Source organism: Pseudophryne corroboree, chromosome 1 (assembly GCF_028390025.1).
Source record: "Pseudophryne corroboree isolate aPseCor3 chromosome 1, aPseCor3.hap2, whole genome shotgun sequence".
Lineage (NCBI taxonomy): Eukaryota > Metazoa > Chordata > Amphibia > Anura > Myobatrachidae > Pseudophryne > Pseudophryne corroboree.
In genome coordinates, this window is record NC_086444.1 from 999,317,138 (window position 1) to 999,339,159 (window position 22,022).

The 22,022-nt window shown below is 47.8% G+C and overlaps 1 protein-coding gene across 3 annotated transcripts in view; it reads right to left on the reverse strand.

Annotated features, from left to right (window-relative positions):
- NEK1 (NIMA related kinase 1) overlaps window positions 1–22,022 on the reverse strand; it is a 344,019-nt gene that overhangs the window by 27,266 nt on the left and 294,731 nt on the right. For all 3 annotated transcript variants that reach the window (XM_063920623.1, XM_063920622.1, XM_063920624.1), the window contains 2 exons: window positions 20,235–20,392; window positions 7,059–7,291 (listed from right to left, as the gene is read on the reverse strand). In XM_063920623.1, the coding sequence (XP_063776693.1) occupies window positions 7,059–7,291; window positions 20,235–20,392 (391 nt within the window). The remainder of the gene's footprint in view (window positions 1–7,058; window positions 7,292–20,234; window positions 20,393–22,022) is intronic.

The following is a 22,022-nucleotide window of genomic DNA, read 5'->3' on the forward strand; positions in this document are numbered from 1 at the left end:
TTGGTACGACGGAGGCCTGAAATACATTCATCATTTTTTGGATGCTGAAACTTTGACCTTGCTAACACATTCACAGGTTATAGCACGTTTTCCACATTTACAGATACCATTATTTCCCTTTCTCCAAGCCTGTAGCTATGTGCAGAAGGTTCTGTCCTTGTTATCGCTACAGGACAAATCCCACAATTTGGATAAAGCCCTACGCCTGACAGTGAATAGTAGCTTTTCCACAGCCCTCATACACTCACACTCTCGCACCTTACTAAACATAGAATCCGGCTCAGTGGGACTCATGAAATGGCGACTGGAGTTCCCGGATCTTTCTTTAAAGTTGATCCTAGAGGCCAACACTTACTTGGATAAAACATTGGGTTCCATTTTATACTCAGAAATGCATCAGAAAATCCTACATAGAGCATATGTCACTCCAAAGTTGCGACACCTTATTGGAGCTGCCTCCTCATCCCATTGTTTCAAATGCGCTGCTCCAGACGCAGATCTGGTTCATTGTCTATGGTCCTGCCCTAAGGTGCAGGCACTATGGCAAGCACTCCAGTCATATATCACAATAGACCTACAGATACAGTTTGCTATTACTAAAACATGGGCATTTTGGGGCATATATCCGAAATCCTCTCCTATCAGGCTGTCTAAAGGACAACGTATTTTATTAATTAAACTTGCAGCTGCCGCTAAGAAGACAATCCTCTCCCAGTGGATCTCTGCTGATCCTATACCCATCTCACTAGTACACCCTAGGATCTCATCTTTTCCACCTTGACTGGACTAACACCACTTTACAGAAGGAAAAACTGACGGCACAATATTTTCATATTTGGTTACTTTATGTTCTGACTCTTCCCCCGATCATAAAAGAGGCTCTACGAAACGGTTTTAAGGATACTAAATGGTATCTTTTGGAGACTCTTGATTCCGCAATCCCCTTCTGATCGTACTGCTCCTAAATGTTCAACTGGCCCAATTGTTGCTGCTCTCTTTTGTTAATACGATACTTGTTTGCCTCCTCTAGTGCATAGTTTTGATATCGCTCGGGGTCTACGTGGAGCACTATTACAATCGCAACTACTTTTACTATTACGGCATTACATATCTCTCAATGTTCTCATGTATAACTTGTTGTTTCCCATTTGTATGTTTTTGATGTTCACCTGTCAAAAAACTTTTGTTAAAAAAAAAAAAAAAAAAAGATGTTTTGCATATCACTGACGACTCATCTGTCCCTGACACAAGGGTACACATGTTTAAGGGGAAGAAAGTGGAGGTAAATTTCCCTCCTCTCATGAAGAAAAAGAGCGGGAATCTCCAGACAAGAGACTGCAGCTTCCAAAAAGAATTCTCAGGGAGTATCCTTTCCCTTATGGGGCCAGGATACGATGGCAATCTTCCCCTAGGGTGTACAAGGCATTGACACGTTTGCCCAAAAAAGGTAGCGCTGACTTTACAGCTATCCTCAGGGATCCTGCAGATAGCATGCAGTAAAAGTACTTTGAAGTCCATTTACACACATTCTGGTACACTACTCAGACCGGCGATTGTGTCGGCATGGGTTTATAGCGCTGTAGCAGCGTAGACAGATACCTTATCAGCGGAGATTGAAACCCTAAATAAGGATACCATGTTATTGTCCCTAGTATATATATTTGTATGTAAAAGATGTTGTCATATATATATATATACACATATATATATATATATACACATATATATATATATATATATATATATATATATATATATATATATATATATATACACATATATATATATATATATATATATATATATATATATAAAAGACATGCCCAAAGAGACGTTAGTCTACTGGGTTCTAGAGTCAACGCTATGTCGATTTCTGCTAGACGTGTCCTGTGGAACATGCAATGGACAGGTGATGCAGACTAAAAGAGGCATATGGAGTTGTTGCCTTACAAGGGTGAGGAATTGTTTGGAGAGGGCCTCTTGGATCTCGTCTCCACGGCTATGGCAGGTAAATCAAATTTTTTGCCATATATTACCTCACAATCTAAGAAAGCACCTCATTATCGAATGCAGTCCTTTTCGTTCCAATAAAAGCAAGAGAGCACGTGGATCGTCCTTTCTTGCCAGAGGTAAGGGCAGAGGGAAAAAGCTGCACAACACAGCTAGTTCCCAGGAACAGAAGTCCTCCCCGGCCTCTGCTAAATCCACCGCATGACGCTGGGGCTCCCCTGAGGGAATCAGCTCCTGTGGGGGCACGTTTTCGACTGTTCAGCCACATCTGGGTCCACTCACAGGTGGATCCATGGCCAATAGAAATTGTTTCCCAGGGTTACAAGCTGGAATTCGAAGTAGTGCCTCCTCACCGGTTTTTCAAATCGGCCCTACCGAAACAACCCCTGGAAAGGGAGATAGTGTTACATGCGATTCACAAATTGTGTATGCAACAAGTGGTGGTAGAGGCTCCCCTGCTTCAAAGATGGCAGGGGTACTACTCAACTCTGTTTGTGGTTCCGAAACCGGACGGTTCGGTCAGACCCATTTTAAATTTAAAATCCCTGAACCTTTACTTAAAACGGTTCAAGTTCAAGATGGAATCACTCAGGGCGGTCATCGCCAGCCTAGAAGGGGGAGATTTTTTGGCATCTCTGGACATAAAGGATGCATACCTGCATGTCCCCATATATCCTCCTCATCAGGCGTACCGGAGATTGGCGGTACAGGATTGTCATTACCAATGTCAGACGTTGCCGTTTGGGCTTTCCACGGCCCCGAGAATTTTCACCAAGGTAATGGCGGAAATGATGGTGCTCCTGCGCTAGCAGGGTGTCACAATTATCCCATACTTGGACGATCTCCTCATAAAAGCGAGATCACGGGTGAAGTTGCTGAGCAGCGTATCACTTTCACTGAATGTGTTACAGCGACACGGCTGGATTCTCGATATTCCAAAGTCGCAGCTGAATCCTACAACTAGTCTGCCCTTCTTGGGCATGATTCTGGACATAGACCAGAAAAGGGTTTTTCTTCCGAAGGAAAAAGCGCAGGAACTCTAGTCATGAACTTGTTGAAACCAAAACAAGTGTCAGTACATCATTGCACTTAAGTTCTGGGAATGATGGTGGCAACATACGAAGCCATTCCATACGGCAGATTCCATGCAAGGGCTTTCCAATGAGACCTATTGGCCAAATGGCCCGGGTCGTATCTGCAATTGCATCAGCGGATCACCCTGTCCCCCAGGGCCAGAGTATCTCTCCTGTGGTGGCTAAACAGTGCTCACCTTCTAGAGGGCTGCAGGTTCGGCAGTCAGGACTAGATCCTGGTGACCACGGACGCGAGCCTCCGAGGTTGGGGAGCGGTCACACAGGGAAGAAATTTCCAAGGACTTTGGTCAAGTCAAGAGACTTGTCTTCATATCAACATCCTGGAACTAAGGGCCATATACAACGCCCTACGTCAAGCAGAGATATTACTTCGCAATCGACCAGTTCTGATCCAGTCAGACAACATCACCGCAGTAGCTCATGTAAACCGCCATGGCGGCACAAGGAGCAGAGTGGCAATGGCGGAAGCCACCAGAGTTCTTCGCTGGGCGGAGAATCATGTAAGCGATCTGTCAGCAGTGTTCATTCTGGGAGTGGACAACTGGGAAGCAGACTTCCTCAGCAGACACGATCTGCAAACGGGAGAGTGGGGACTTCGTCAGGAAGTCTTCGCGCAGATTGCATGTCGGTGGGGGCTACCCCAAATAGACACGATGACATCCCGTCTCAACTAAAAGCTACAAAGGTATTGCGCCAGGTCAAGAGACCCTCAGGCGGTAGCTGTGGACGCCCTAGTGACACCGTGGGTGTTCCAGTCGGTATATGCGTTTCCTCCTCTTCCTCTCAATTCTCATTGTTCCAGATTGGCCACGAAGGACCTGGTATCCGGATCTGCAAGAAATGCTCACAGAAGATCCGTGGCCTCTTCCTCTAAGGCAGGACTTGTTACAACAAGGTCCCTGTCTGTTCCAAGACTTACCGCGGCTGCGTTTGACGGCATAGCGGTTGAATGCCGGATCCTAGCGGAAAAAGGTATTCCGGAGGAGGTCATTCCTACACTAATAAAGGCTAGGAAGGACGTGACATCTAAACATTATCACCGAATATGGAGAAAATATGTTTCTTGGTGTGAGGCCAGGAATGCTCCTACGGAAGAATTCCACCTGGGCCGTTTTCTTCACTTCCTACAAACTGGAGTGAATTTTGGCCTAAAATTAGGCTCCATTAAAAGTTAAGATTTCGGCCTTATCCATTTTTTTTTCCATAAAGAATTGGCCTCATTACCTGAAGTTGAACCACTTAAGACAGTGGAGTGGAAATATCTCACCTGGAAGGTGGTCATGTTGTTAGCCTTGGCTTCGGCTAGGCGAGTTTCGGAATTGGCGGCTTTATCACATAAAAGCCCCTATCTGGTTTTCCATATGGATAGAGCGGAATTGCGGACCCGTCCCCAATTCCTGCCTAAGGGGTCTCATCCTTTCATATGAACCAACCTATTGTCGTGCCTGTGGCTACACGTGACTTGGAGGATTCAGAGTCCCTTGATGTGGTCAGGGTTTTGAAAATTTACGTGGCCAGAACGGCTGGGATCAGAAAAACAGAAGCACTGTTTGTCCTGTATGCAGCCAACAAAGTTGGCGGCCCTGCTTCAAAGCAGACTATTGCTCGCTGGATCTGTAACACGATTCAGCAGGCGCATTCTACGGCAGGATTGCCGTTACCAAAATCGGTTTAGGCCCATTCCACTAGGAAGGTGGGCTCTACTTGGGCGGCTGCCCGAGGGGTCTCGGCACTACAACTATGCTGAGCTGCTACTTGGTCGGGGTCAAACACCTTTGCAAAGTTCTATAAATTTGATACCCTGGCTGAGGAGGACCTCCTGTTTGCTCAATCGGTGCTGCAGAGTCATCCGCACTCTCCCGCCCATTTGGGAGCTTTGGTATAATCCCCATGGTCCTTACGGAGTCCCCAGCATCCTCTAGGACGTTAGAGAAAATAAGATTTTACTTACCGGTAAATCTATTTCTCGTAGTCCGTAGAGGATGCTGGGTGCCCGTCCCAAGTGCGGACTTTTTCTGCAAGACTTGTATATAGTTATCGCTTACATAAGGGTTATGTTATAGTTTCATCGGTTTGAACCGAGACTATGTTGTTGTTCATGCTGTTAACTGGGTAGCTTATCACAGGTTATACGGTATGATTGGTGTGGCTGGTATGAATCTTGCCCTTGGATTAACAAAAATCCTTTCCTCGTATTGTCTGTCTCCTCTGGGCACAGTTTCCCTAACTGAGGTCTGGAGGAGGGGCATAGAGGGAGGAGCCAGTGCACACCCAGAATCCAAAGTCTTTCTTAAAGTGCCCTATCTCTTGCGGAGCCAGTCTATTCCCCATGGTCCTTACGGAGTCCCCAGCATCCTCTACGGACTACGAGAAATAGATTTACCGGTAAGTAAAATCTTATTTTTAAAAACACATTATTAAATACATTTATACATATGGTGTTACTATGACAGGAGCCACAGACTGGATTTAGACACTACAAAAGTGTTACACAAGGTGAGGGGTGAGAGGGTGACAATGCTGCTGGGCTGTGCAGCATACAGGACACTCAGCACAGCCACTGGGATTTGAGTCAACTTCAATGACACTCACTGTGCTGGCTGCCTTTGCTGGTAACTGCACCCAGCACATAAATTACAGGCAACATGATTCAAATCCCAGTGGCTGTGCTGAGTGTCCTGTATGCTACACACTGTCACCCTCTCGCCCCTCACCTTGTGTAACACTTTTGTAGGGTTTTCCAGCGCCATGCGGTCACCATCTCCGCCTTCCCAGCATCTGATGTCACCAACTCTGAGGTGCCGATGTATCCCTTTCTGGAGTGTTATAAGCAGCCTCCCCAGCCGTCACCCCCTACAGCACATATCATCTGACATATACAGTCACCGGCGATCACCTCCAGGCCGCAGCACATACGCCGCCACATCCCGATCCGCAGCAGATAAAACAGTGTAGCGCAGGGCCTCTTCACACTCTGCCCGGCCCCTGGGAAGCCGCTGCACATGACCAGGAGGGGGCCCGCTGCCAGGAAGACTGGTAAGGCTCCAACTCACAGCTAGAAAGTGTCAATCAGGCAATTCACAACGAGGGATTGGCTGCAGCGGAGCACGTTCCTGGGGACCCACCCATTTCACAAAAGTGAGTCCCCGGACTTCAGAACAGCGCATATTTGCGAACACTGTAGGTGTATGAATACACATCTCTATATGAATATATTTGCCAATAAAACGTTTCGCAACTGAAACTTCTCATATGTCCCAAAACTAACCCAGGCACTTTTATAACCTTTTTAAAAAGTTTGTAAAGTGACGAGATTCCGAATAGCTTTGTCCAATTTTCCTCATACAGTAGTTGTGTCTATGTTCCCCTTGTGGAAAGGACCTGGAAGTGACTGCACGAGAGGGCAGAAGAAAACTTCCGCCCTTACAGTGCATAAATATTTTATCCATTCTTTTTTTTTTAAAGTTATTTTGTTTAATCTATGCACCATTGCACGCTCGCCACACTTCGGGCACGGTGTCTTGCTCCACTTGCCACAGGTTACTATTCCAAATAGTTGGGTGACATGGACCCAGGGGAAAAGTCCTCTCCGCGAAAGGAAACTAGACGCTACCTTTTCCTGATGGCCTGCATCTTCTCATAGTAAATGAGTCATTCAGTCAGTGGGTGGGGCTACAGGAGCAATATGAAGCTGTTAGGCAGAGCTGGGGCACGTGTAATACTGCACCCATGTGATCGATTGATGCACAGGAAAACATTACATCTAAATGTACTCTTTTACATATGCAATCTAAAACAAAAATAGAGCTATACTAGCTATACTATCATTCTACATCAGAGTCAAGTACTTAGACTTACTGTATGGTTAGTGAGGTGAAAATGCATCATCTTAACACTACACAAAGTATGTTCAGCTTATACTTCCATAACACAAACCAGATGTAGGAAATGTACCTGAATGCCACTCTTCATTTATTACACTTTCACTACTAGGCTGATTTTCATCATCCTCCACTTCAATCTCCTGCTCAGCATCATTCTCCTCTTCCTCCATCTTATTTGATAGTTGTGCACTTGCACTGGCTGCATCATCGGCTTCACCGTAATCTTCATTTGCATCCTCTCTTAGTAACTGCTCCATTGATGCCTGCAGTTCCTGCAGATCTCTATCAGTCTCCCCAAACATACTAGCAACCAGAGAAATGAAAATAAGAATTTACTTACCGATAATTCTATTTCTCATAGTCCGTAGTGGATGCTGGGAACTCCGTAAGGACCATGGGGAATAGCGGCTCCGCAGGAGACTGGGCACAAAAGTAAAGCTTTAGGACTACCTGGTGTGCACTGGCTCCTCCCCCTATGACCCTCCTCCAAGCCTCAGTTAGGATACTGTGCCCGGACGAGCGTACACAATAAGGAAGGATTTTGAATCCCGGGTAAGACTCATACCAGCCACACCAATCACACCGTATAACCTGTGATCTGAACCCAGTTAACAGCATGATAACAGAGGAGCCTCTGGAAAGATGGCTCACAACAATAACCCGATTTTTGTAACAATAACTATGTACAAGTATTGCAGACAATCCGCACTTGGGATGGGCGCCCAGCATCCACTACGGACTACGAGAAATAGAATTATCGGTAAGTAAATTCTTATTTTCTCTGACGTCCTAGTGGATGCTGGGAACTCCGTAAGGACCATGGGGATTATACCAAAGCTCCCAAACGGGCGGGAGAGTGCGGATGACTCTGCAGCACCGAATGAGAGAACTCCAGGTCCTCCTCAGCCAGGGTATCAAATTTGTAGAATTTAGCAAACGTGTTTGCCCCTGACCAAGTAGCTGCTCGGCAAAGTTGTAACGCCGAGACCCCTCGGGCAGCCGCCCAAGATGAGCCCACCTTCCTTGTGGAATGGGCTTTCACAGATTTTGGCTGTGGCAGGCCTGCCACAGAATGTGCAAGCTGAATTGTACTACAAATCTAACGAGCAATAGTCTGCTTAGAAGCAGGAGCACCCAGCTTGTTGGGTGCATACAGGATAAACAGCGAGTCAGATTTCCTGACTCCAGCCATCCTGGAAACATATTTTCAGGGCCCTGACTACGTCCAGCAACTTGGAGTCCTCCAAGTCCCTAGTAGCCGCAGGTACCACAATAGGCTGGTTCAGGTGAAACGCTGAAACCACCTTAGGGAGAAATTGAGGACGAGTCCTCAATTCTGCCCTGTCCGTATGAAAAATTAGGTAAGGGCTTTTATAGGATAAAGCCGCCAATTCTGAGACACGCCTGGCTGAAGCCAGGGCCAACAGCATTACCACTTTCCATGTGAGATATTTTAAGTCCACAGTGGTGAGTGGTTCAAACCAATGTGATTTTAGGAACCCCAAAACTACATTGAGATCCCAAGGTGCCACTGGAGGCACAAAAGGAGGTTGTATATGCAGTACCCCCTTGACAAACGTCTGAACTTCAGGAACTGAAGCCAGTTCTTTCTGGAAGAAAATCGACAGGGCCGAAATTTGAACCTTAATGGACCCTAATTTTAGGCCCATAGACAGTCCTGTTTGCAGGAAATGCAGGAAACGACCCAGTTGAAATTCCTCTGTAGGGGCCTTCCTGGCCTCGCACCACGCAACATATTTACGCCAAATACGGTGATAATGTTGTGCGGTTACATCCTTCCTGGCTTTGATCAGGGTAGGGATGACTTCACCCGGAATGCCTTTTTCCTTCAGGATCCGGCGTTCAACCGCCATGCCGTCAAACGCAGCCGCGGTAAGTCTTGGAACAGACAGGGTCCCTGCTGGAGCAGATCCCTTCTTAGAGGTAGAGGCCACGGTTCCTCTGTGAGCATCTCTTGAAGTTCCGGGTACCAAGTCCTTCTTGGCCAATCCGGAGCCACGAGTATAGTCCTTACTCCTCTCCTTCTTATGATTCTCAGTACCTTGGGAATGAGAGGCAGAGGAGGGAACACATACACTGACTGGTACACCCACGGTGTTACCAGAGCGTCCACAGCTATTGCCTGAGGGTCCCTTGACCTGGCGCAATACCTGTCTAGTTTTTTGTTGAGGCGGGACGCCATCATGTCCACCTTTGGTTTTTCCCAACGGTTCACAATCATGTGGAAGACTTCTGGGTGAAGTCCCCACTCTCCTGGGTGGAGGTCGTGTCTGCTGAGGAAGTCTGCTTCCCAGTTGTCCACTCCCGGAATGAACACTGCTGACAGTGCTATCACATGATTTTTCGCCCAGCGAAGAATCCTTGCAGCTTCTGCCATTGCCCTCCTGCTTCTTGTGCCGCCCTGTCTGTTTACGTGGGCGACTGCCGTGATGTTGTCTGACTGGATCAGCACCGGCTGACCTTGAAGCAGAGGTCTTGCTAGGCTTAGAGCATTGTAGATGGCCCTTAGCTCCAGGATATTTATGTGAAGTGATGTCTCCAGGCTTGACCACAAGCCCTGGAAATTTCTTCCCTGTGTGACTGCTCCCCAGCCTCTCAGGCTGGCATCCGTGGTCACCAGGACCCAGTCCTGAATGCCGAATCTGCGGCCCTCTAGAAGATGAGCACTCTGCAACCACCACAGGAGAGACACCCTTGTCCTTGGTGACAAGATTATCCACTGATGCATCTGAAGATGCGACCCGGACCACTTGTCTAGCAGATCCCACTGGAAGGTTCTTGCGTGGAATCTGCCGAATGGGATTGCTTCGTAAGAAGCCACCATCTTTCCCAGGACCCTTGTGCATTGATGCACTGAGACTTGGCCTGGTTTTAGGAGATTTCTGACTAGCTCGGATAACTCCCTGGCTTTCTCCTCCGGGAGAAACACCTTTTTCTGGACTGTGTCCAGGATCATCCCTAGGAATAGAAGGCGTGTCGTCGGGATCAGCTGCGATTTTGGAATATTGAGAATCCAACCGTGCTGCCGCAGCACTATCTGAGATAGTGCTACCCCGACTTCCAACTGTTCCCTGGATCTTGCCCTTATCAGGAGATCGTCCAAGTAAGGGATAACTAAAACTCCCTTCTTTCGAAGGAGTATCTCCAGAGAGACCATATAGTCCCCTTCTTCCAGGTTTGCAATCACTGCTCTGAGTGACTCCATCTTGTATTTGAACCTTTGTATGTAAGTGTTCAAGGATTTTAGATTTAAAATTGGTCTCACCGAGCCGTCCGGCTTCGGTACCACAAATAGTGTGGAATAGTACCCCTTTCCCTGTTGCAGGAGGGGTACCTTGATTATCACCTGCTGGGAATACAGCTTGTGAATGGCTTGCAATACTGCCTCCCTGTCTGAGGGAGACGTCGGTAAAGCAGACTTTAGGAAACGGCGAGGGGGAGACGTCTCGAATTCCAATTTGTACCCCTGAGATACCACCTGAAGGATCCAGGGGTCCACTTGCGAGTGGGCCCACTGCGCACTGAACTTCTTGAGACGGGCCCCCACCGTGCCTGAGTCCGCTTGTAAAGCCCCAGCGTCATGCTGAGGACTTTGCGGAGGCGGGAGAGGGCTTTTGTTCCTGGGAACTGGCTGTTTGCTGCAGTCTTTTTCCTCTCCCTCTGCCACGGGGCAGAAATGAGGCGCCTTTTGCCCGCTTGCCCTTATGGGGCCGAAAGGACTGCGCCTGATAATACGGCGTCTTCTTAGGTTGAGAAGCTACCTGGGGTAAAAATGTGGATTTTCCAGCAGTTGCCGTGGCTACCAGGTCTGATAGACCTACCCCAAATAACTCCTCCCCCTTATAAGGCAATACTTCCATGTGCCTTTTAGAATCCGCATCACCTGACCACTGCCGCGTCCATAAACCTCTTCTTGCAGAAATGGACAGCGCGCTAACTCTTGATGCCAGTCGGCAAATATCCCTCTGTGCATCACGCATATATAAAAATGCATCTTTCAAATGCTCTATAGTCAGTAATATACTGTCCCTATCTAGGGTATCAATATTTTCAGTCAGGGAATCCGACCACGCCACGCCCGCACTGCACATCCAGGCTGAGGCGATTGCTGGTCGCAGTATAACACCCGTGTGAGTGTATATACATTTTAGGATAGTCTCCAGCTTTCTATCGGCAGGTTCCTTTAGGGCGGCCGTATCAGGAGAGGGTAGTGCTACCTGTTTAGACAAGCGTGTGAGCGCTTTATCCACCCTAGGGGGTGTTTCCCAACGTGCCCTATCCTCTGGCGGGAAAGGGTACGATGCCAATAACCTTTTAGGAATTATCAGTTTTTTATCGGGGGAAACCCACGCCTCATCACACACTTCATTTAATTCCTCGGATACAGGAAAAACTACAGGCAGTTTTTTCTCACCAAACATAATACCCTTTTTAGTGGTACTTGTATTATCAGAGATATGCAATACATTTTTCATTGCTTCAATCATGTAACGTGTGGCCCTAGTGGAAGTCACGTTTGTCTCCTCATCATCGACACTGGAGTCAGTATCCGTGTCTGTGTCTGCCATTTGAGGTAACGGGCGTTTTAAAGCCCCTGATGGCGTTTGAGACCCCTGGACAGGCACAAGCTGAGTAGCCGGCTGTCTCATGTCGTCAACTGTCTGTCGTAAAGAGCTGACACTGTCACGCAATTCCTTCCATAAGCTCATCCACTCAGGTGTCGACAACTCTATAATAGGCAATTGCTCCGCCTCCATCTCATTTTCCTCCTCAAACATGTCGACACAATCGTACCGACACACCGCACACACACAGGGAATGCTCTGATAGAGGACAGGACCCCACTAGCCCTTTGGGGAGACAGAGGGAGAGTATGCCAGCACACACCAGAGCGCTATATATAGACAGGAATACCACTATAAAATGTGCTTTTCCCTTTATAGCTGCTGTTAGTATCAAAACTGCGCCAAATTAGTGCCCCCCTCTCTTTTTTACCCTTTTCTGTAGTGCAGGACTGCAGGGGAGAGTCAGGGAGACGTCCTTCCAGCGGAGCTGTGATGGAAAATGGCGCCCGTGTGCTGAGGAGATAGGTTCCGCCCCCTTCTCGGCGGTCTTTTCTCCCGCTTTTTGGTGAGTTCTGGCAGGGGTTAAAATACATCCATATAGCCCTGGGGGTTATATGTGGTGTATTTATGCCAGCCAAGGTGTTTACATTGCTGCTCAGGGCGCCCCCCCCTAGCGCCCTGCACCCTCAGTGACCGAAGTGTGAAGTGTGCCTGAGTAACAATGGCGCACAGCTGCAGTGCTGTGCGCTACCTTGTTGAAGACTGATGTCTTCTGCCGCCGATTGTTCCGGACCTCTTCTTGCTTCTGGCTCTGTAAGGGGGCCGGCGGCGCGGCTCTGGGACCGAGCTCCGAGGCTGGGCCTGTGTTCGGTCCCTCTGGAGCTAATGGTGTCCAGTAGCCTAAGAAGCCCAATCCACTCTGCACGCAGGTGAGTTCGCTTCTTCTCCCCTTAGTCCCTCGATGCAGTGAGCCTGTTGCCAGCAGGTCTCACTGAAAATAAAAAACCTAAAACTAAACTTTCACTAAGAAGCTCAGGAGAGCCCCTAGTGTGCACCCTTCTCGGCCGGGCACAAAAATCTAACTGAGGCTTGGAGGAGGGTCATAGGGGGAGGAGCCAGTGCACACCAGGTAGTCCTAAAGCTTTACTTTTGTGCCCAGTCTCCTGCGGAGCCGCTATTCCCCATGGTCCTTACGGAGTTCCCAGCATCCACTAGGACGTCAGAGAAATGAATAGATAACTCACTGTACCCTTATCAGCTGTAAATGTCATTGTATTGCATGTTTATTGGTGTTTACATCTAATGAGACTGCTCCTGTAAGACCACTATGTAATATAAAACTGCACAAAGGGGAGTTTGGCTGATGCTTTCGATATTCACACATTTACACTGCAGTGGGCTTAACAGAGGATTAATAATAGTTTTTCACAGACCCAACCACAGATCATTTCTGTCTAATTATTTAGGCTACTGCTCAAATTGAATATTGAAAATCAATTTGTATATTGTCTACGGTATGCAGTTACCATACCGATAGTCGGGATCCCAGCAGTCACAATACAGACGCTGGGATCCCGACGGAGGCACCATACCGTCGCCGGTATACCAGCGAGGTAGGTGATTCCCACTCTACAGGAAGAATGGAACCTGTGGCGAGCAAAGCTTGAGCCCACAAGGGGCTTAGATACGCTCGCCGCCCTGCTGGCATTCCACTCGGAATGCCAATGTCTGTATAATGACATTCGGCATCCCTTGCGGCGGGATATCATACCGATCCCTTGTCTACTAATGTATCTTTATAATCATACAAACTCAGCCTAAACTCCACTATTTTCCTTTATTGGTAGTTTAAATATTGAGGATTACACGAACTGGTGTTGTATTTTGGTACACTAACATCATAGACCTTCTGATCCAGTAGACCTAATGCATGTCTACCATTAGTGGTAGACCTATTGACTGTAGACCTTTTAAGTGTAGATCTAATAATCCACACCCAATAAAGATAGGCACCAAAACACCCTCCAAGAGCAACTTCTCCCACCGCCCAAGAACAATTTGGTGATAAACAATTATTTCCCAGCATGATGGAGCACCTTGCCATAAGGTAAAAGTGACAACTAAGTGGCTTGGGGAACAAAACATTGAAATGTGACAAATTCTGACAAACTCCAAGCACTGATTAGGCAAGAATGGGTGGCCATCAGTCAGTATGTGGCCCAGAAGTTGATTGACAGCATGCCATGGCAAATTGCAGAGGTCGCGCAAAAGAAGGGTCAACACTGCAAATATTGACTCTTTGCATAAACTTAATGTAATAGTCAATAAAACCCTTTGACACTTATGAAACGCTTGTCATTTTAGTTCAGTATACCATAGTAACATCTGACATAAAAGTCTAAAAACACTGAAGCAGTAAAACTTTGTGAAAAAATAAGATTTTACTCACCGGTAAATCTATTTCTCGTAGTCCGTAGTGGATGCTGGGAACTCCGTAAGGACCATGGGGAATAGACGGGCTCCGCAGGAGACTGGGCACTCTATAAGAAAGATTTGGTACTATCTGGTGTGCACTGGCTCCTCCCTCTATGCCCCTCTTCCAGACCTCAGTTAGGATACTGTGCCCGGAAGAGCTGACACAATAAGGAAGGATGTTGAATCCCGGGTAAGACTCATACCAGCCACACCAATCACACCGTATAACTCGTGATACTATACCCAGTTAACAGTATGAAATACAACTGAGCCTCTCAACAGATGGCTCAACAATAACCCTTTAGTTAGTCAATAACTATATACAAGTATTGCAGACAATCCGCACTTGGGATGGGCGCCCAGCATCCACTACGGACTACGAGAAATAGATTTACCGGTGAGTAAAATCTTATTTTCTCTGACGTCCTAGTGGATGCTGGGAACTCCGTAAGGACCATGGGGATTATACAAAAGCTCCCAAACGGGCGGGAGAGCGCGGATGACTCTGCAGCACCGAATGAGAGAACTCAAGGTCCTCCTCAGCCAGGGTATCAAATTTGTAGAATTTAGCAAACGTGTTTGCCCCTGACCAAGTTGCAGCTCGGCAAAGTTGTAAAGCCGAGACCCCTCGGGCAGCCGCCCAAGATGAGCCCACTTTCCTTGTGGAATGGGCTTTTACTGATTTAGGATGCGGCAATCCAGCCGCAGAATGCGCCAGCTGAATTGTGCTACAAATCCAGCGAGCAATAGTCTGCTTAGAAGCAGGAGCACCTATTTTGTTGGGTGCATACAGGATAAATAGCGAGTCAGTCTTCCTGACTCCAGCCGTCCTGGAAACATAAATTTTCAAGGCCCTGACTACGTCCAGTAACTTGGAATCCTCCAAGTCCCTAGTAGCCGCAGGCACAACGATAGGTTGGTTCAAGTGAAAAGCTGATACCACCTTAGGGAGAAACTGGGGACGAATCCTCAATTCTGCCCTATCCATATGGAAAATCAGATAAGGGCTTTTACATGACAAAGCCTCCAATTCTGACACACGCCTGGCCGAAGCCAAGGCCAATAACATGACCACTTTCCACGTGAGATATTTCAGATCCACAGTTTTAAGTGGTTCAAACCAATGTGATTTTAGGAAACTCAACACCACATTAAGATCCCAAGGTGCCACAGGAGGCACGAAAGGGGGCTGAATATGAAGCACTCCCTTTACAAAAGTATGAACTTCAGGCAGAGAAGCCAGTTCTTTCTGGAAGAAAATCGACAGAGCCGAAATCTGGACCTTAATGGAACCCAATTTTAGGCCCATAGTCACTCCCGACTGTAGGAAGTGCAGAAAACGACCCAGCTGAAATTCCTCTGTTGGGGCCTTCCTGGCCTCACACCACGCAACATATTTCCGCCAAATACGGTGATAATGGTTTGCGGTTACTTCTTTCCTGGCTTTTATGAGCGTAGGAATGACTTCCTCCGGAATGCCCTTTTCCTTTAGGATCCGGAATTCAACCGCCATGCCGTCAAACGCAGCCGCGGTAAGTCTTGGAACAGACAGGGCCCCTGCTGTAGCAGATCCTGTCTGAGCGGTAGAGGCCATGGGTCCTCTGATATTATTTCTTGAAGTTCTGGGTACCAAGCTCTTCTTGGCCAATCCGGAACCACGAGTATCGTTCTTACTCCCCGCCTTCTTATTATTCTCAATACCTTTGGTATGAGAGGCAGAGGAGGGAACACATAAACCGACTAGTACACCCACGGTGTCACTAGCGCGTCCACCGCTATCGCCTGAGGGTCCCGTGACCTGGCGCAATATCTCTTTTTGTTGAGGCGGGACGCCATCATGTCCACCTGTGGCCTTTCCCAACGGTTTACCAATAGTAGGAAGACTTCTGGATGAAGTTCCCACTCTCCCGGGTGTAGGTCGTGTCTGCTGAGGAAGTCTGCTTCCCAGTTGTCCACTCCCGGAATGAACACTGCCGACAGTGCTATTATGTGATTTTCCGCCCATCGGAGAATCCTTGTGGCTTCTGCCATCGCCATCCTGCTTCTTGTGCCGCCCTGTCGGTTTACATGGGCGACTGCCGTGATGTTGTCTGACTGAATCAGTACCGGCTGGTTTTGAAGCAGGGGTTTTGCCTGACTTAGGGCATTGTAAATGGCCCTTAGTTCCAGAATATTTATGTGCAGGGAAGTCTCCTGACTTGACCATAGTCCTTGGAAGTTTCTTCCCTGTGTGACTGCTCCCCAGCCTCGAAGGCTGGCATCCGTGGTCACCAGGACCCAGTCCTGTATGCCGAATCTGCGGCCCTCTAGAAGATGAGCACTCTGCAGCCATCACAGTAGAGACACCCTGGTCCTTGGAGACAGGGTTATCAGTTGATGCATCTGAAGATGCGATCCCGACCACTTGTCCAAGAGGTCCCACTGGAAGGTCCTTGCATGGAAATTGCCGAATGGAATTGCTTCGTATGAAGCCACCATTTTTCCCAGGACTCGTGTGCAGTGATGCACCGATACCCGTTTTGGTTTCAGGAGGTCTCTGACTAGAGATGACAGCTCCTTGGCTTTCTCCTGCGGGAGAAACACTTTTTTCTGTTCTGTGTCCAAAATCATCCCCAGGAACAGTAAGCGAGTGGAAGGAACCAGTTGTGACTTCGGAATGTTTAGAATCCAGCCATGCTGTTGTAGCACATCCCGAGATAGTGCTACTCCGACCAGTAACTGCTCCCTGGACCTCGCCTTTATAAGGAGATCGTCCAAGTGCGGGATAATTAAAACTCCCTTCTTTCGAAGGAGTATCATCATTTCTGCCATTACCTTGGTAAACACCCTCGGTGCCGTGGACAGTCCAAACGGTAGTGTCTGGAATTGGTAATGGCAATCCTGTACCACAAATCTGAGGTACTCCTGGTGAGGAAGGTAAATGGGGACATGCAGGTAAGCATCCTTAATGTCCAGGGATACCATGTAATCCCCCTCGTCCAGGCTTGCTATAACCGCCCTGAGCGATTCCATCTTGAACTTGAATTTTTTTATGTATGTGTTCAAGGATTTCAAATTTAAAATGGGTCTCACCGAACCGTCCGGTTTCGGTACCACAAACAGTGTGGAATAGTAACCCCGTCCTTGTTGAAGTAGGGGTACCTTGACTATCACCTGCTGGGAATACAGCTTGTGAATGGCCTCTAGCACAGCCTCCCTGCCCGAGGGAGTTGTCGGTAAGGCCGATTTGAGGAAACGGCGGGGGGGAAGCGCCTCGAATTCCAGCTTGTACCCCTGAGATACTATTTGAAGGATCCAGGGATCCACCCGTGAGCGAACCCACTGATCGCTGAAATTTTTGAGGCGGCCTCCCACCGTACCTGGCTCCGCCTGTGGAGCCCCACCGTCATGCGGCGGATTTGGAAGAAGCGGGGGAGGACTTTTGGTCCTGGGAACCTGCTGTGCGTTGCAGCTTTTTCCCCCTTCCTCTGCCTCTAGACAGAAAGGACCCGCCTTTTCCCCGCCTGTTTTTCTGGGGTCGAAAGGACTGTACCTGATAATACGGCGCTTTCTTAGGCTGTGAGGGGACATGGGGCAAAAATGCTGACTTCCCAGCTGTAGCTGTGGAAACAAGGTCTGAAAGACCATCCCCGAATAACTCCTCACCCTTATAAGGCAAAACTTCCATGTGCCTTTTAGAATCTGCATCTCCTGTCCACTGCCGAGTCCATAAGCCTCTCCTAGCAGAAATGGACAATGCACTTATTCTAGATGCCAGCCGGCAGATCTCCCTCTGTGCATCTCTCATGTACAAGACTGAGTCTTTTATATGCTCTACGGTTAGCAATATAGTGTCCCTGTCTAGGGTGTCAATATTTTCCGACAGGGAATCTGACCAAGCAGCAGCAGCACTGCACATCCACTCTGAAGCAATAGCTGGTCTCAGTATAACACCAGTGTGTGTATATATAGACTTTAGGATAGCCTCCTGCTTTCTATCAGCAGGTTCCTTTAGGGCGGCCGTATCCGGAGACGGTAGTGCCACCTTTTCAGACAAACGTGTGAGCGCTTTATCCACCCTAGGGGGAGTTTCCCAACGTGACCTATCCTCTGGCGAGAAAGGGAACGCCATTAGTAATTTTTTTGAAATCACCAATTTTTTATCGGGGAAAGCCCACGCTTCTTCACACACTTCATTTAATTCTTCAGATGGGGGAAAAACTATAGGTAGTTTTTTCTCCCCAAACATAATACCCTTTTTTGAGGTACCTGGGTTTATATCAGAAAGGTGTAATACCTCTTTCATTGCCTCAATCATGCAACGAATGGCCTGAGTGGACATTAAATTTGACTCATCGTCGTCGACACTGGTATCAGTATCCGTGTCGACATCTGTGTCTGCCATCTGAGGTAGCGGGCGCTTTAGAGCCCCTGATGGCCTTTGAGTCGTCTGGGCAGGCACGAGCTGAGAAGCCGGCTGTCCCGCATTTGGCATGTCGTCAAATTTTTTATGTAAGGAGTCGACACTTGCACGTAATTCCTTCCATAAATCCATCCACTCAGGTGTCTGCCCCGCAGGGGGTGACATCACATTTACAGGCATCTGCTCCGCCTCCACATAAGTCTCCTCATCAAACATGTCGACACAGCCGTACCGACACACCGCACACACACAGGGAATGCTCTTAAAGGAGACAGGACCCCACAAAAGCCCTTTGGGGAGACAGAGAGAGAGTATGCCAGCACACACCAGAGCGCTATAATAATGCAGGGACTAACTGAATTATGACCCTTTATAGCTGCTTATAGTATTAAACTGCGCCAAAATTTAGTGCCCCCCTCTCTTTTTTACCCTTTCTGTAGTGTAGACTGCAGGGGAGAGTCAGGGAGCTTCCTTCCAGCGGAACTGTGAGGGAAAAATGGCGCCAGTGTGCTGAGGGAGATGGCTCCGCCCCTTTTTCGGCGGACTTTTCTCCCGCTATTTTTTGTATTCTGGCAGGGGTAATTACCACATATATAGCCTCTGGGGCTATATATTGTGGTTATTTTGCCAGCCAAGGTGTTTTTATTGCTGCTCAGGGCGCCCCCCCCCCCAGCGCCCTGCACCCTCAGTGACCGGAGTGTGAAGTGTGTAATGAGGAGCAATGGCGCACAGCTGCAGTGCTGTGCGCTACCTTGGTGAAGACTGAAGTCTTCTGCCGCCGATTTGCCGGACCATCTTCATGCTTCTGGCTCTGTAAGGGGGACGGCGGCGCGGCTCCGGGAACGAACACCAAGGACGGGTCCTGCGGTCGATCCCTCTGGAGCTAATGGTGTCCAGTAGCGTAAGAAGCCCAAGCTAGCTGCAAGCAGGTAGGTTCGCTTCTTCTCCCCTTAGTCCCTCGTTGCAGTGAGCCTGTTGCCAGCAGGTCTCACTGTAAAATAAAAAACCTAAATTAAACTTTCTTTCTAGGAGCTCAGGAGAGCCCCTAGTGTGCATCCAGCTCAGCCGGGCACAGAAATCTAACTGAGGTCTGGAGGAGGGGCATAGAGGGAGGAGCCAGTGCACACCAGATAGTACCAAATCTTTCTTATAGAGTGCCCAGTCTCCTGCGGAGCCCGTCTATTCCCCATGGTCCTTACGGAGTTCCCAGCATCCACTAGGACGTCAGAGAAACAATACTTGTGTCATGCTCAAAACTTTTGGCCATAGCTGTACAATGCAAATCTGAAATGGTATTATAATACAACACATTCTACACCTACTCTGTATGCTGTGAAATAGTAGTGAGCACATACAACACAAAGAAAGAAAAAACAACTAGTGTGAAAGGCTAAGTAATGGTTGAGATACTACAATTATTTCAGACATACTGTAGCTCATGGATTTACAATATTAAGGAAGCAACAAGTTTCAAAGGAAAAATTATGACGTCCACTCATCAGCTTCCGTTTTCTTGTAAACGTGATGGTAAGAAGTTCGGGGGTTGATTTACTAAAGGTTGATTTTCAATGATTTCAAATCGATGAAAATCGATCTCAAACAATGTTGGGTTTCAGTGGCTGAAACACACATTTATTAATAGAAGATTTTTTAAATGTTCGTAAATGTTTTAGCCCTGGAAGTACAACATCGATTTAGATCGATTTGAACTTGATAAACAATGATGAAAATTGACCTTTAGCAAATATACCAGTCTATCTTATTGTAATGGTAATACACTCACGTGTCTTCAGAATCCGAATGCTCTGCATCCTGTGCAGGCTCATCCTCTATATCCTCTATCTCCAGGTTCTCGTCCCCCTGCAAGTCCGCAACACTGGGTACATCCACTAAGGTCTTGAACATTTTAGAGAGATCAGGTAATGAGCAGGTTCTCAGCATCTAAATACAAGTAACAGAATTGTGTATAAACTGTAACATTGTCATCCTAAGTAACAAAGCTTACACCAAGTTAAATGGGGTTAGTATATATCTGTGGAAGCCAGAATGTTTTTTTTTTCTATAATAAATGATATTAGACTATAAAGGTACAGTGAACCAAATGAATGTGTACATTTTGTGACTAATGGATTAAGATGTGAAACTTCCCCTGTATCAGGTGATGGATATAAACCAATACTTCAGTGGCACAATTCACCATTCCTATCCAGGTGTGATTTGGAGAATTTCAAAAAAGATATGCACTTGCTGCAATGCAGACTGATGTTTTTGCAGCACGCCCAGGGGTGGATCCAGACGAAAATGAAAGGGGGGGCACCATGATAGGGGAACGGTAATAGTTATATTTACATGCACCTAAGGCACGCGTGCTCCCAGAAAAGGGGTGTGGTATCACAGGTGGCGTGGTCTCACAGAATACGCCATCAGGTAATGATTGGCTGTAGGAGTGCATCCTGGTTTATTGCCAATGTTTCACCCTGATGAAAAGGCTGATTGGGTCTTGAAATGTTGGTCATCTGTTCCATTAGTTATAGGAGCCTGGAAGGCACCCCAGCCCAATATAATTATTATAGTGTTTAGTTGGTGGTGGCAGGTGCAGCATACCTTATTTTGGGCACTGCTCTGAGACTCAGACTGCAGGACACGAACTGCCCATCTTTGATCAGCAGAAGCAGCCAGCTGGATCTCCAACAAGCAGCATAAGACATCTGCAGGACAGCCCTGTCACAATCACACGGGCCGCCTTCTCAAAGCTGAGGCTGAGTTTGACTGCACCTAGCATGATGGTAAAGGAAGTGGAGGAGGAAGCGCTGGGGATTCTTGTGCGGTGCAGTGAGGGCTAATGCTGCGCCGTCATAAGTAACAGTCTTACTCAATGCTGGCATTAGAACCCCGCGCCTGGGCTGGACTCTGGCCGGCTGGCAGTGGGGGAGGTAGGTTGCAGTGTGAGCAGGGGGCTCCAGCCTCCCCATGGTTACCACACGGACTTGCTGTTAGAGCATCGGCAGGTCCTAGTGCCTGCTGGCTACTTTATCAAATCTGACTGACAGAAATAGCAGTAGCTGCTGCTGTTCTCCTTTTGAAAAAAGAAGAAGTCAGAAACGACAGGGGGGCACGGGCCTGAGTGCCCCCCCCCCCCCCCCCTGGATCCGCCTATGACCACGCCTAGCCTCATGTTGGCAATGGATTATAAGTGAAAAGATGCAGTCCACAGTGTTCCATGCAGAAATCAAGGATTTCATAAAACATATTTATGATTATTATTGTGAGTAGGTTTTCCGTACTGTTAAACCCCGATATTAAGAAAAATAAGATTTTAAACCTACCGGTAAATCTTTTTCTCCTAGTCCGCAGAGGATGCTGGGGACTCCATAAGGACCATGGGGTATAGACGGGCTCCGCAGGAGACATAGGCACTCTAAAGACTTTAGATGGCTGTGCACTGGCTCCTCCCTCTATGCCCCTCCTCCAGACCTCAGCTAGAGAACTGTGCCCAGAGGAGACGGACAGTACGAGGAAAGGATTTTTGTTAATCTAAGGGCAAGATACATACCAGCCCACACCATCCACA